At 55.6% G+C, this 13,502-nt stretch overlaps 5 protein-coding genes across 5 annotated transcripts; 4 read left to right on the top strand and 1 right to left on the bottom strand.

Moving 5' to 3' along the window:
• Positions 1-722: 722 nt before the first annotated feature.
• On the top strand, positions 723-1,799 carry PG994_007438 (uncharacterized protein; the record flags this gene model as incomplete). The annotated part of the gene is made up of 1 exon (XM_066858847.1): positions 723-1,799. One exon carries the CDS (start codon positions 723-725, stop codon positions 1,797-1,799), a length of 1,077 nt encoding a protein of 358 aa, XP_066715789.1.
• A 164-nt stretch (positions 1,800-1,963) lies between these two features.
• Positions 1,964-3,127, top strand: PG994_007437 (uncharacterized protein; the record flags this gene model as incomplete). The annotated part of the gene is made up of 1 exon (XM_066858846.1): positions 1,964-3,127. The coding sequence occupies one exon, from the start codon at positions 1,964-1,966 to the stop codon at positions 3,125-3,127; it is 1,164 nt and encodes a 387-aa protein (XP_066715788.1).
• Positions 3,128-3,168: 41 nt separating this feature from the next.
• On the top strand, positions 3,169-4,470 carry PG994_007436 (uncharacterized protein; the record flags this gene model as incomplete). The annotated part of the gene is made up of 1 exon (XM_066858845.1): positions 3,169-4,470. One exon carries the CDS (start codon positions 3,169-3,171, stop codon positions 4,468-4,470), a length of 1,302 nt encoding a protein of 433 aa, XP_066715787.1.
• Positions 4,471-6,137: 1,667 nt separating this feature from the next.
• PG994_007435 (uncharacterized protein) lies at positions 6,138-8,430 on the top strand (the record flags this gene model as incomplete). Its single annotated transcript, XM_066858844.1, has 2 exons — positions 6,138-6,505; positions 6,654-8,430. The coding sequence occupies 2 exons, from the start codon at positions 6,138-6,140 to the stop codon at positions 8,428-8,430; spliced, it is 2,145 nt and encodes a 714-aa protein (XP_066715786.1).
• A 215-nt stretch (positions 8,431-8,645) lies between these two features.
• On the bottom strand, positions 8,646-12,738 carry PG994_007434 (uncharacterized protein; the record flags this gene model as incomplete). The annotated part of the gene is made up of 4 exons (XM_066858843.1): positions 8,646-11,569; positions 11,646-12,320; positions 12,382-12,465; positions 12,528-12,738. The coding sequence occupies 4 exons, from the start codon at positions 12,736-12,738 to the stop codon at positions 8,646-8,648; spliced, it is 3,894 nt and encodes a 1,297-aa protein (XP_066715785.1).
• Between the last annotated feature and the right edge of the window lie 764 nt (positions 12,739-13,502).

The following is a 13,502-nucleotide window of genomic DNA, read 5'->3' as shown; positions in this document are numbered from 1 at the left end:
GAATCGTAAGGCATTGCCTTCCCTCGAGAAATTCAGGTTGGACGTTAGATGTATTCCATTCGGCAGCCAGATGAGCTTCGTCCAGCATGAATATGAGTGTCACATATCATACCGGTCGCTAGCTAATCGATCAATATGACTACAATTTTAAGGTTGTGATAATACCATGCAAGTATAAAGATTTTCGGGACTTTTGTGCCTGAAGTATCATTGATAATTTGATATGCACTGTATTATAACCCAAGAGCCGAGGACCCCAGTCGGAATTGGCAGAAAGGGGAAATGAGCGACTGGAGGTGACGCACGCCACCATTCCATCGGCAGCAAATGAGTGCCGTGCGCCAACGTTCTGAGGCAGCGCCAAAAGCTTCCACTAACACATGCCAGAACCCATAAACGTCCACAACCATTTGTCTCGCCCGTTTGGTTATCACGCCAACGCATTTGCGCTGGTTTACCGTACCATACTTGGGGGCCTTGCATATTTCATTAACCCTCCCTTCACATGGCAATCTCGTAATTTGCCAGGCTGTGCTGTACCGTACCACCGCAACCTCCCTATTAGCATATCGCCCATGTCTTCAATCAATTGAATTGCGTTGGGACACCCAGAGAACATGCGCCCCTGCTCCTATCATCCGCACGGCCAACCTTCTTAAGATACCACCCGGAGCCTGGCATGCGACTGATTGGACCTGTTCTTTCGTCGGCCGAGTAGCGCCATGGCAGACGATAACGAGAGCCAAAACCTCCGTGTCAAGACCGCAACGCGCCACTCGAAATCCTCGACCTCCCGTTCCAGACACAGCCATGGCAGCTACGAAACGGGCGAATCAAGCGCCGACGCCGGCGCTCTATACGACTCATCACTACCGTTGAGAGACCCCGACAGCAACGACAATGCCTGGAACAGACGTCGATCGTACCGGCCACGGCCTTCAGGGGGCTTTCTTCTCCCGAATCCAGTCGCAAACGATCGCCCGGCTCGGCCCCATGAAAAGACCTTGCCACGTCAAGATGGAGCGCGCAGGAGATCCAAAATACCGGTGGACAGTCGGCGGAAAGGGAAGAGCCCTATGGGGACTACGTCAGATAGGAGTGACTCCGGCTCTTCCTCAAATTTTGACTTGGGCACCGACACAAGGGATATGGAGGGGGATCGTGCGGTTTCCCGTCATCGTCAAGAGCGTCGTTCAAGTCCGAATGCGCGCCCAATCTCATCTTCCCGAATCCCATCCCCAAGGCCAAACGCTGCTCCCCTCGACATGGACTCAACTCAGATCGTTAATATGGCTCTGAACCTCAGCGAGTCGAGGCGCTTGGCTCAGCGAAGACATGCCTCCAACCCTGCGCCTCCACGACTTGCGCCGCTCCCTGATAGCCCCGGCGGCAGCGGTCTGAAGCAACACCTCCAACAGCAAAGGCGAACTTCTCGGAACCTGTCTCCACAGCCTGAAAAGAATGCTCCTTTGAGGAATATCTCGGCCTCCGGTCCCCGTGTCAACAGCCCTCTTCATCAGGGTACATTTGACCCAGAAGGAAACTACACATATCACTTTTCCTCATCGACACTCAACAGGGCTCAAAGAGCAAAAGAGCATTTTGAGCTTATGGCTCAACATAGGCGTCTGCTACAGCTAGTTCCCCCCCTTGGCTCACGGCGTACCACAAGACAGCCGCCCATCGACTTCCAGTATACCCAATTCTCCTACAAGCAGCGCTTCTTCCCAGAATCCGTTCAACTCCAACTCATATGTGCCCCTGGGTCGACCTTACAATCCACTACAGTACATACGTAACCGAAAGGTTCGTGCAAGGGAGAGAAGAGCAATCGATGGCGAAGCTCAAGGCTTCTCCGATGTGTCCAGGGTTACAGACTGGGTAGACCAAGCAGCCGCCTCTGCGGCTGCCCTCCCCTTTTATGCCAGGACCCATTTCTATACCCCCTTTTGCCGGTGCGCAAATGCCAGCTAGCTCTCAGCAGCAGCCGTCAAACATACCTGTGCCTGTTTCAGCTACTGCGAAACCCAAGCGGCCAAGGATAGACTGGATAATCGATCCTGCAGATATGCTCGCCGATGTCAATTGGGTAGAACAAGACGACAATAAATTGCTTCTTGAAGATCGCCACTACGCTCGTATTTTCCCCACACCAGCGGCTGCTTCATCAAGGCCATTGTCACATCAGGAGGAAGAGTCTTCCGCGCACTCTCTACGAGCCCGCCAAAGCAGTGAACATGGCCATGATGATACCTTCGCAGAGCCAAAGCCTTTGGACTCTAACGCGGTATCGAAGGCGGACACTGATCAATCACATACAAGTGCGCGAGAGAGAGCTAGACATAAACTCCATGAGCTCAGGGGCATGCATCACCGGCACAATAGTTCTGTGCATAGCCATCATGATTTCCTTAATTTTCGGAGGAGCTCATTTTCAGATACGTCTGAGAGTGAGACTGATCGCAAGAGGCGAGGGCGCAGTGGGACTGTCACTGCTGATGGCAAGGCTGTTCTAGAAAAGCAGATGAATGAGATGATGGCACAGGAGGCTCTGGAGGACCGGAAACGCTCTCTTGACGAGGAGTCTGTCAATCGCAAACAAATCCATCCAACTCATATGACACCCGACAAGTCTTCTGACCCTTCAGCACCGGGACACACTCGTATGGGTTCGCGGATAGACGACAAAGGAGACCCGGAAAAGACTATGCGCGCACAGGCGAGGCCCAGTTCTCCGGTTCGATCCTTCCGTGAAAGCTTGGAAGTCCCTGGTTTCAACTCCCGATTCTCGATGGACTTGGATAGTTCTGCACCACCTTCGCCAGATCTCAAGCCTGTCAGACGACGTAACAACTTCATGCCAGGTATCGGAACGGACTTGTCGCCGCCAAGCAGTCGCCCTTCATCGCCCGTGCGCAATCCCTTCTCGAAAGTGAAGAGCATGTTCCGCGATCGAAGTCGGGATCGGGAACGAGAAAAGGACCGAGTTGACCAGGTTAACGTTATCAAAGAAGAAAGTATTGGTAGCCCCATTGAGCCAGTCGAATCGTCCACTCTGTCTCCCTTTTCTACCGAGAGCCTTGGGAACATGGGAGGGGAAGGTCCCGTAGCCCAGTGCCAAAGATAGCTTCACGCAACACTGGCGAGAGCCACAAGTCCCATAAATCCATGGGCAGTCTCAGACTGGGGCGTGATGACCAAAGTGGACTACGGACCATCTTCAAAGGAGGTGCCAAGATTGATGGGATCATCCGCGGTGGTGTGTCGAAAGTATCGGATCTTCTGTGGAAGAAAGACCAAGAAGACGATGGTTCAACGTCCGATACATCTAGCGATGAATCAGAGCAGGGGATCTCTGGAGGAAGGTCTGGAGGTTCGGAGCCCATTTCGCAGACGGAATCAACTCTGCCCCAGGAGAACCGACAAGCCAAGCACTATTTGGATGTGATGCCTACCTTCAAACCCGCATCGGACGTCGACAAGTCAGCTTCCCCTGAAGCAGGCGGACTTAAAGTCCCCGCAGACGTATCTCGCCCCTCAAGTCGACGTTCAAACCGTTTTGATAAACTCAAACCTCCACGCATTGATGTGATGAGCGCCTCACCGGGCTCGTCGCCAATAGCGCAGCTCAATAACGGTGATCCTTTTGTTTCCGACGTGCCCGAGTCGGAAGGTGACGAACGAAGACGGTCTCAGGTAGTTGACGGAGTGCAAAAATCTTCTGGCCAACTCAAGGCCGTTCTGACCGTACCGTCACTCTCGAAAAGGCACCGCGACTCCTTGCATGACTCACGTCATTGGTCAATATCAGATCAGTCGTCGGCACCGCAGCGGAAAGCGCAAATCTCGAAGCGCGAAGCCGCCCGCCTTCGTGCCCTTGTCCTCTCGTCGGGCATCAAGGCCATGGAAATCGCTCGCCGCTTCGAGGAACCGCGGGCGTTATCTGCGCTGCAGGGGACGCCTACCGGCCTATCGTGGGATGATTTGTCACAGTTCACCCCTGCAGAGCAGGCCAGCCTTGCCGTCTCCCAGCGAGATCTGTACGCAACCAGCGCGCGCATCCTCAGTTCCGGTGTTGAGGCGTCTAGCTTCGCCCTCGAGAAGCAGATGCACGCCTTCGCGCAGAACGAGGTGCGACATCTGCATGGGCGCGCCGACGCGCTACACCAGCGCGTCGCGACGGAGCTGATCGACATGACGCGGCGCGCTGCCGACGATGCCGACGAGTGCTCGCGGGACATCAACGACGGGCAGCGGCTCAAGGTCAAGCACGTCCTGGACGTGATCGACAAGCTGATGCGGCGCAAGCGGCGGCGCTTCAGATGGGCGAGGCGCGGCGGCTGGCTCCTGGTCGAGTGGGCTCTCGTTGGGCTCATGTGGTACGTGTGGTTCATCGTTATGATTGCAAGGATCTTCATGGGCATTGGGAGCGGTATAGTCAGCTCGGTGAAGTGGCTGTTATGGCTGTGATGGCCGCTATGAGAGGTCCGACACGAATGGTTGGCGGAAGGAGTCTCGAAGATATACCCCGGCATCGTCGCCGCTACGTTCACGAGCAATCACATGGCTGTACACCTTTCTACGGTTGCAGTTCGTCTCTATATTTCATTTTTACTCGTACCTTTGTCTTACTTTCTTTCGTTCTTGTCTTTACTTGTACAGCATCAGCTCCGGCGTCGGTTGGGTGGGTCACATGGGTTCGAGAGTAGCCAGCAGCATTAGTCGTATTTTGACGACAGGACGCTACGGGGATATATCCGTGCCTGGTTTAATCTATTAGAGCTTGGATGAGCAGTACAGCTTGTAATTATAACAAATACCCCCTTCCTTCATAACGAGTCCCGCGATCTGGCCATGCCGGTTCTTCCCCGCCCATCGTTTGTGAGATGCGCTCCGCTTCCTTTTATCAATTAGCACGGCATCGAGGCTCGTATATCAAGTAGCTGCCTAGCACTGCACTGGGCTCCAATACTAGAGCCCGAAGGCGATTAGAGTTCAAACACCGTCTCTGCGGCTCTTCTCGAGTACGAGGAGTAGTAATCACCTTGTCAGGCATGCACGTTTCATTGCCACTGTTTCGTACGTCAGACGACAAAGCCTAATTGCCAACAAATGGAAGTTCCTACTTGGGAAACTTGCTGTCGAATAAAGGGCGTACGATACTGGTGGAGTATTGAGAAACGCGAGCCTGAGCATAGCCCAGAACGGCAATTAAGTCTCTGGGATGAATGATCTGGCAAGTATATCCATGTGTACGGCAACCCCTGACCTCGCGATGTTTTTGGAGCAGGTATTTAGTACATATGTGTGTATCTACCAAAGGCAGTTACGAACGACAGCGATAAGCGAGAACCATGTAGCCAAAGGTCCGGCCCAGGTTTATGCTGAGCCACTTCCATTGCGATTTGACGTATTTGCCGAGAATGTGTCACAAGCTGACAATCACGTATCAAGGGTCCAGGGCCAACTACAATCTGAGTGGCATTGGAACGGACGAATTATATTATTGCGGGCAACTTCAGCGAAGTTTGTTTCGTGGATGAACCGTGTCCAAGTTGGCCGTTCAAGGCTTTTCGTTTCTGGCGCAAGAAAATGGTATTGCCGATCAGCAAGCTCGGCAGTGGATTGGTACTTTGCATCATGGGCCTTCTTGGTATACCCCAGCCTGTAAAGCAGAGCCAGGGTAAGGACAGTTTCATGGATCAGACTTCGGCTCCCAAAGGCTGCCTGGGCAAGCAGATCACGCCTAGCAGATCTACATGAACAAAGATCTACAATCCATTCGCATAAGATACTGGTCTATGGGAGCTGATGCAATAGCCCGAGAGTCTCACATGATGTATGGCCTGCTGATTGATTGCCCAAGTTGGCCGATATCTGTGCACCAAGCAACCACTTAGGAGTTTGATGGCGCTCCGATTCAGATCTTGTCTGATATATGCACGCCTACCTATTCGGGTAGCTCCTGTTTGGCGTAGCCATGCATTGAGGTTCGTCTGGACTCGGTCATCTAGAGCCAAGCTTCCTTCCAGAATGGCGGGCGCCTTTGCATATCAAACCCAGACAGCCGCCCTGGCCGTTCCGTGGAGACTTCCCTTAGAAGTTCATGTAATGTTGCATCCTCTGGGTTATCCATCATGGACAGCGGATCGGGTGAATTTAGTGCTGTAGCCAAGACGGTCACGAGTATTCGATGGCTCTCTTATGGCTCTTTGACAGCCATTGTTGTCTTAAGGGATCACCTAAACCGCATCAGATATCAGCCACGGACAGCACCAGATTTGCTCAAAGATTTGCGGTCCTTGGAACAGACAATAGAAGACGCTGTCAACTTGCTCAACAAGCACGACGATATATCGTCTGAGGATCCCAGGCTCGAGATGTTTCTTGGCAGGTTGGAGACCGACCTACAAGACTGCCTGCTCCAAGTCAATGACTGGGTCGCCGATGAGGCATTGCAACCATCCTGTGGCAATCACTGGAATGACTTGTTCAAGCGAGTACGGTACGCCTGCTATCGAGAAGTCTTCGACGAACTATCCACCAAGCTGGCTGCGCATAGGACCGTTATATGGCTTCATCTTAAGTTTCTTGGAAGGCATGTCCTTACCAAGCCTCCGGACTCTGTGGACTTACGTTCTGACTCGCTCCAGATTTTACGACGAAGCTGCGGCCGAGAAGTGTGCCCGGTTCGAACAGAGACTACAACAGCTCGAGAAGGAGGCCGTTTTCGTACCAAACGAGGTGTCAGACATTCAGTCAAGTACGGAGAGCATGGCATCAAGCTCTTCTCATTATGCGGGAAAAGAGATCGAGAAGAGCGGTTCATCCTATAGCAGCAAGCCCAGTATCCGGCGCTATCGGCCAGTTCAGAATAGTAGGCAACAGAAACCACTGCGAGATCCAGCGCATAACCCTACCCCACCCCAGATATGTCACTGGAGCTGCGGCGCACTAAATGGCATCGACGATGTCTTCGAATACCAGGGGGTTGCCGGATACTCGGTCTGCAAACTCTGCAGCTTCAAATTCTACTGGACTGATGACGAGTGCTTTATCCGACAAGGCCAACATCTGGTCAAGCGTCATGCGTTCGGAAGCTGTGAGGGTGTTGCTTCTTTCGAGGGTAAAGCCGACTTTATGACTCATTTGGCAGTTTGCCACAAGATGATGCTTTACGACTTCAACCAAGGGTCACCAAAAGAGTGGCCCGACAAGCCCTGGATTGATGAGCTCTTCCGCCGATGGGGTTCCGCCCCTGAGCCTTCAAATATCCCCATTGCCAGACTCGATGGCACCTCGCAACTTTCCTATCCTGTTTCCTCGCTCAATCTCCTCTATGAAATATCCGAGATTTTGCAATCGTCGGGTCTGATGCGGCGCTTGGACTATCGCATGCCGAAAGGAGAGCTCACCGGCCATCCTTGGAACCAATCCGCCTGCGTGACCGAAATATGCAATGCCTTGGCCAAACTAGACAGGGACGAAACGGTCCAGATCCTGGGTCGACGAGAATATTCCCGTGTTTGCTATATCATTGGTTGTCTTCAAGAAGAGCTGGCGATATCGGGCTACGAGGAGTTGCTGACACTCGAAACGTACAAGTCCTCAGCACATGATATACTCTGTCATTCAATAAGCACGGGCAGCTCGTATGCGGTGACGCACCGGGTGAACTCCTGCTGGCAGCTGCCTCTACAGGACAAGAAGCCGCCGGTGCATTGTGCCACGCTCCTGGACGTACTGCGCCTGCAGAACCGCGCCTACAACCGAGACGATGCCCTTAAACGGGCAGGTCCTCACGCAATCGCGCGGATGCTCGAGTGCCTCCAGACCGATATCAGCCGGTCTCCCGCGGCGCGTCCCATGGGGCGTCTCCATGCCAGAGCCATCGACACACCCTTCCGATTGGAGCGCGACCCCACGCTGGGCGAAAAGGAAGCCCGGCGTGCGCAGACGCTGGTACGAAAAGTCGACGAGTGGATGATGGGCACCTTTGTGCATTCGATTTCGCTTCGGCGCGTGCTCTTGAGTGGGAAGGTCATCCCGGAACTCACCTCTACGACGCCGACGTCATGGTCCTTGAATATAATGGAACACTGGGCGCCCGAGTCACCGAGAGTGCAATCGGATTATAAGCAGGAGGAGGAGGAGGAAGATTATGGAGGCCCCGGCGCCGATACCTATTCCGAATCGGCATACTCTGCGGACGCTAGGTCATCGACGAGCGGGACCATTCATGTGAAGAGGCCCACGCTGTTTCAAGGTTCACCGGGCATGCTACATAAGAGCGCGGCACATGTGGTCCGCGAAGTGCATCCTGAGGCGAGGCCGCTGAGTTCGCATTGTTCTACTCATATCTCTCATGACACTACTGCCTTTGGGGAGGACATCCCCCAAACGGGGGTGGCTACTCTGCCCCCGGACTGAGAATGCTCGCTCGAGTGCTTTCTGAAAAGCAGACATGTATATACTGTATCCATTGGGTCAAATGGTCGGATTGCTAGGTAGGCATCTGTGTCTATGATTGCATGGCATAAAATTTTAATGCAAGCCCGTCTCGTTACTGGGGGCATAATGAGCAGAAAGGGTGGTACTTTGGATTTTCGAGTGTGGAAAAAGGTGGCAGATATATAGTCTATCCCTTAACCCAGCTGTTCCTGTTCTTCGCCATGACAATCAACTTTTACATCATCATCATCATCAGAGGTGCCCCAACCGCCACCTCCTGGGGTATTGATCTGCATGATCTCTCCGGCATTCAAAGTCACCACCGCCTTGCCGCCGATGTTGATCCTCTCCAGCACGCCCTCGTCGTTGAACTTGTACACGTAGTTTCGACCGGCCGCCCCGGGCCCGCCGCCGGCCATGCCGTAGGGCCGGTACACGCGGCGGTCGCTCAGGATGCTGAACTTGAGCGGCACGCGGGCCTCGATCTCGCGCACGCAGCCGTCGCCGCCGCGGTACCTCCCGGCCCCGCCGCTGCCGCGGCGGACGCCGTAGCGCCGCACCAGGACGGCCGTGCGCTTCTCGATGACCTCGGGATCCGTGTTGCGCGTGTTGGTCGAGTGCACGTTGGTGGCGGCCTCGCCGTGCCAGCCGGGGCCCGCGCCCACGCCGCCGCCCAGTGACTCGCCGTAGTTCCAGCCGGGTAGGATCTTGGTCGGGTCCGCCGTGTCCCGCCCGCCCATGCCCCAGCCGAAGCTGTTGGCGCAGCCCTGGGACGCGGCGCAGCGGCCGAAGGCCCGCAGGATGGCGTCGACGACGCGCTGGCTCGCGAGCGTCGAGCCGCACACGGCGACGGCGGGGGTCGGGTTCAGGATCGAGCCTGGCGGGATCCGGATCGAGACGGGCGCCAGGCAGCCCTCGTTGAGCGGGATGTCGGCGTCCACCAGGCACCGGATCGTGTAGATGATGGCCGAGTGCGTGATGCTGACGGGGCAGTTGTAGTTGCCCCAGGTCTGCGGGCCCGTGCCGGCGAAGTCGTAGACGGCGGAGCCCGTGTCGGCGTCGAGGGTGATGCGCACGCGGATCGGCGTCCCGTCGTCGAAGTAGTCGGTCGCCTCCAGGGATTTGTTGTGTGCCGTGGTTTGCTGTTGTTCCTTGGCCACGCGCTTGAAGAAGTCGCGCACGGCGACCTCGGCGTTGGCCTGGATCCCGTGCATGTACGTGTGGACGACGGACAGGCCGAACTCGTCGCACAGTTTTCCCAACAGCGTGATGCCGCGCTGATTCGACGAGATCTGCGCCTTGAGGTCCGACAGGTTGTCGGCGATGCGCCGCGTCGCGCTGCAGCCGGGGAACTCGCCCGCCCGGGCGAAGGCGGCGCGCACGTCGTCCTCGAGGAAGCGGCCGCCGCTGACGATCTTCATCGACTTGATGTTGATGCCCTCCTCCCACAGCTCCTTGCTCTCGGGCATCATGGACGTGATGCCCTTGCCACCGATGTCAGTGTGGTGGCCGCGCGAGGCCACGTAGAAGACGACCCGGCCGTCGAAGAAGACGGGGCTGACGACCGTCAGGTCGGGCAGGTGCGTCCCGCCGCACTGCGGGTGGTTGGTCAGGAGCACGTCGCCGGCGGCCAGCTGGCCCGCCCAGAGCCGGTGCTGGTACTGGATCGCGAACTGCATCGAGCCCAGGTGGATCGGGATGTGCGGCGCGTTGGCGACTAGCTTGCCGTTCGGGGAGAAGATGGCGCAGGAGAAGTCGAGCCGCTCCTTGATGCTGGTGGATATCGACGTGCGCTGCAGGGTGTTGCCCATTTGTTCGGCGATGGACATGAACCGGTGGGCGAAGACGGATAATTGGATAGGGTTGATGGAGTCGGCTGATATTGTGGTAGTAGTGCCGGATGTAGACGATGGCTCTTCCTGTACCTTCTCCAGAACGACGTGATTGGATAAGATGTACCCCCTGAACCTGGGTTCCACGAAGATGGTCTGAGTCTTGTCGATGACCAGAGCTGGTCCCTCCAACACCGACCCCTTTGGGACCTTCTCGAGCCGGAACACGCCCACATCCCGCCAGCCTCCGCTAACGTACACACTTTGTGTTTCTTCGGCTTGCTTGGTATTATTACTGTCCGCGGCCAGAGAGGCCAGCTCCTTGAATGGTGGCTCGTCACGCGCAACAGCACTGGCCGATCCAGTTCCCCTGACTTTGATCGAGTCAATGACGATGTCACGGTTCAGGGTGAATGCAAATTCGCGTAGATGATGTGCTTTGAAGGCAGACCCATAGCCCTCGTCTTCGGGTTTGGATATCGTGATGGTCGTATCCGTACCGAAGTAGCGTAGAACCAGGGACTCGTCGTAGGTAATCGATTCCACTTCCGCCCCCTGGGACAACAGTTCTGCGGAGACTTGGTGCTTAAGCCCCTTTAACCGCTCCCGGATATGGCCCAGTCCTTCCATGGTGAACTTGCCGGCGTAAGGCTCGTACGACTCGTGTTGCAACTCCGCCTGAGAGATGCCATAGGCGGAGAGCAGCGAAGACCATTTGTGGATCAGTATCCTCTTCACTCCCAACTTGTCGGCTATCGAGCAAGCATGCTGGCCACCTGCTCCGCCAAAGCTGACAAGGTTATGCCGCTCCGGCGCAAAGCCCCTGGCTTCGGTGATGTTCCGTATCGGCCGGCTCATGGCCTCGTTGGCGACGTTGAGGAAACCCAGCGCGACTTCTTCCGCCGTTAGGTTCTGTGAGGTCTGCTGGTTGAACTCGGCCGTGATGTCTTGGAATTTCTTCACCACGACATCGCGGTCGAGCGGCTGGTCGGCATGCTCCCCGAAGATGGACGGGAACGAAGAAACCACCAGTCGGCCGAGGAACAGGTTGGCGTCGGTCACGGTCAGGGGTCCGCCTTTCCTGTAGCAGGCAGGACCTGGGTGTGCGCCTGCGCTCTCGGGCCCAACGACCAGAAGACCACTTCGCGCAAAGAGGATCGAGCCTCCTCCGGCAGCCACAGTGGAAATATTCAGCATTGGTACAGCTATCGTTCGGCCAGCAATTGTGGTCTCGGTGAGATGGTCATATTTCCCATCGAATCGGGATACGTCAGTACTCGTACCGCCTAACATCATATATATACTGTGAGCAAGTGAGGACGGAATAGGGGTAGGAAGGGAAAAGGGGTTAGTGTCACTGACCCATATCAAACCCAATGATCGGTGTTCCCTCCACTTCGTCAAAACACGAGCGGGCGATACCTACCACGCCACCCGCCGGTCCGCTGAGCAGCGCCTCGTTGCCCTTGAACTTCTGCGCCTGCTTCAAGCCGCCGTCCGAGCACATGAACTCGACCCGTTGCGGCAGCCGAGCAAATCCGGACTCGAAGTTCTCGACGTACTTGCGGATGATCGGGTACAGGTACGCCTCCGAGCACGTCGAGTTGCCGCGGTTGAGCAGCTTGACGACGGGGCTGGTCTGGGCCGACGTCGTCACGAACCGGAAGCCCACGTCGCGGGCCAGGGCCGCCACGGCGTCCTCGTGGTCCGGGAAGATGTAGGCGTGCATGAAGCAGATCGCCAGCGACTCGAACCCCTGGTCCCGGAGACTCTGGAGCTGCTCCCGGACCTGGGCTGGGTCGATGCGCTTCAGGATGCGGACGATTTCGCCGCTGGGCGTGGTGACGAGATCGGGATCGGCATCTTGCGATGCCGCCGCGCTCCGGTCCGAGGGGAAAGGGTTGAGGTCGTAGTCCTCGACGGTGACGCGCTCGTCGACCTCGATGACCGCCGCGTGGAGCGCCTTGGGCTTCCGGACGTTGAGGTCGAAGAGTTTGGGGCGTGACTGATCCCCGATGACGCAGACATCTGCAAAGCCTATCGCGAAGTCGAATTAGCTCCCCTGTCTATGCAATAGGCTATTTTCGGCCTGCCTTACCCTTGGTCGTCACGAATGCGAATTTCTCGCCTTTATGCTCGAGCAGTGCATTTGTGGCCACGGTTGTGCCTATCCTGCAAGCCGCTATCATATCGTATGCATTAGCCATGCTGCAAACTAAAAGGTCACCACACTGGATGTCTCACCAATCCGCGATCCATCCAACTTATCTCCTATTGGTATTGTCCTATCCTCAACCACCTCAAGCACCCTCCGAATGGCTTCCGTCGGGGCATCTCTATAATTCGAGGGATCTTCAGACAGCAGCTTGAAGATGATGGGCTCGCGGCCCTCAGCTTGTGCCACCACATCACAGAAGGTGCCACCCCGATCTATAGCGACTCTGATATCTGCCATGTTGTGTATAAGGCCAATTGGATAATTACACCACTAGGCACGAGTCAAGCCAACCGCGGTGTCTCTTACAGGAACGACAGCCGCCTCGAGTGTATACTTATTTATTAGTTATCAATACTGTCAGACCCATCGCCAACGATCGCGTCTTCGACAAGCAGCAAATGTTGTCCTATCAGAATAGCATGGCCGGCGGCAGTTGTCCGCTGGGTGAGGTATTAGAGTGTTTCTCAACTGATTGATTCGACTTGTTCCCCAAGCGGAGTATAGTCCGACCCGCCTCCGCTAGCCCAGTGTTGCTCACATCCAATTTTCGCACGCCATTCTTCGTATCAACCACCCACTCTTTCTTCTGCCTGTTGCAGCTCAATTGATGCCATCGATCGGGCAATCAACATCTGCTTCTCAGATAATGGCGAGCAGCATAGAGTGAAAATGCCATGTCGATCATGGCTTTTATTATCCCACCGGGGTCCAGGTCCATCTTAGGGCATCCCCGACTAGCGATATCTACCCCAGTTTACTGTCGGAAGATAGCCCGACAATATCTTCCAAGTCCAGTTAATACCCACCACCTGAACTCGCCTTACGACAGCGCTCCCTCTCTCTCGGCCGGGAAGACCAGGCCTTCGCCCCCAGCCTAGCCCCGGTACCTGGCTGCGAAGTTTGACACGGCAAATAAATGGCTTTGTTGTGATTTAGCCCCTGTATGGTACAATTGCGCTTGACCTTTTGCAACGGTTCAATACGGAAGAATAGGCCCGATG

This window comes from Apiospora phragmitis, assembly GCF_038363925.1.
Source record: "Apiospora phragmitis strain CBS 135458 chromosome Unknown utg000007l:1.0-2108841.0:1.0-2111359.0, whole genome shotgun sequence".
Taxonomy (NCBI): domain Eukaryota; kingdom Fungi; phylum Ascomycota; class Sordariomycetes; order Amphisphaeriales; family Apiosporaceae; genus Apiospora; species Apiospora phragmitis.
Note: the sequence above shows the minus strand (reverse complement) of the source record. Positions and strands in the feature narration are given on the sequence as shown.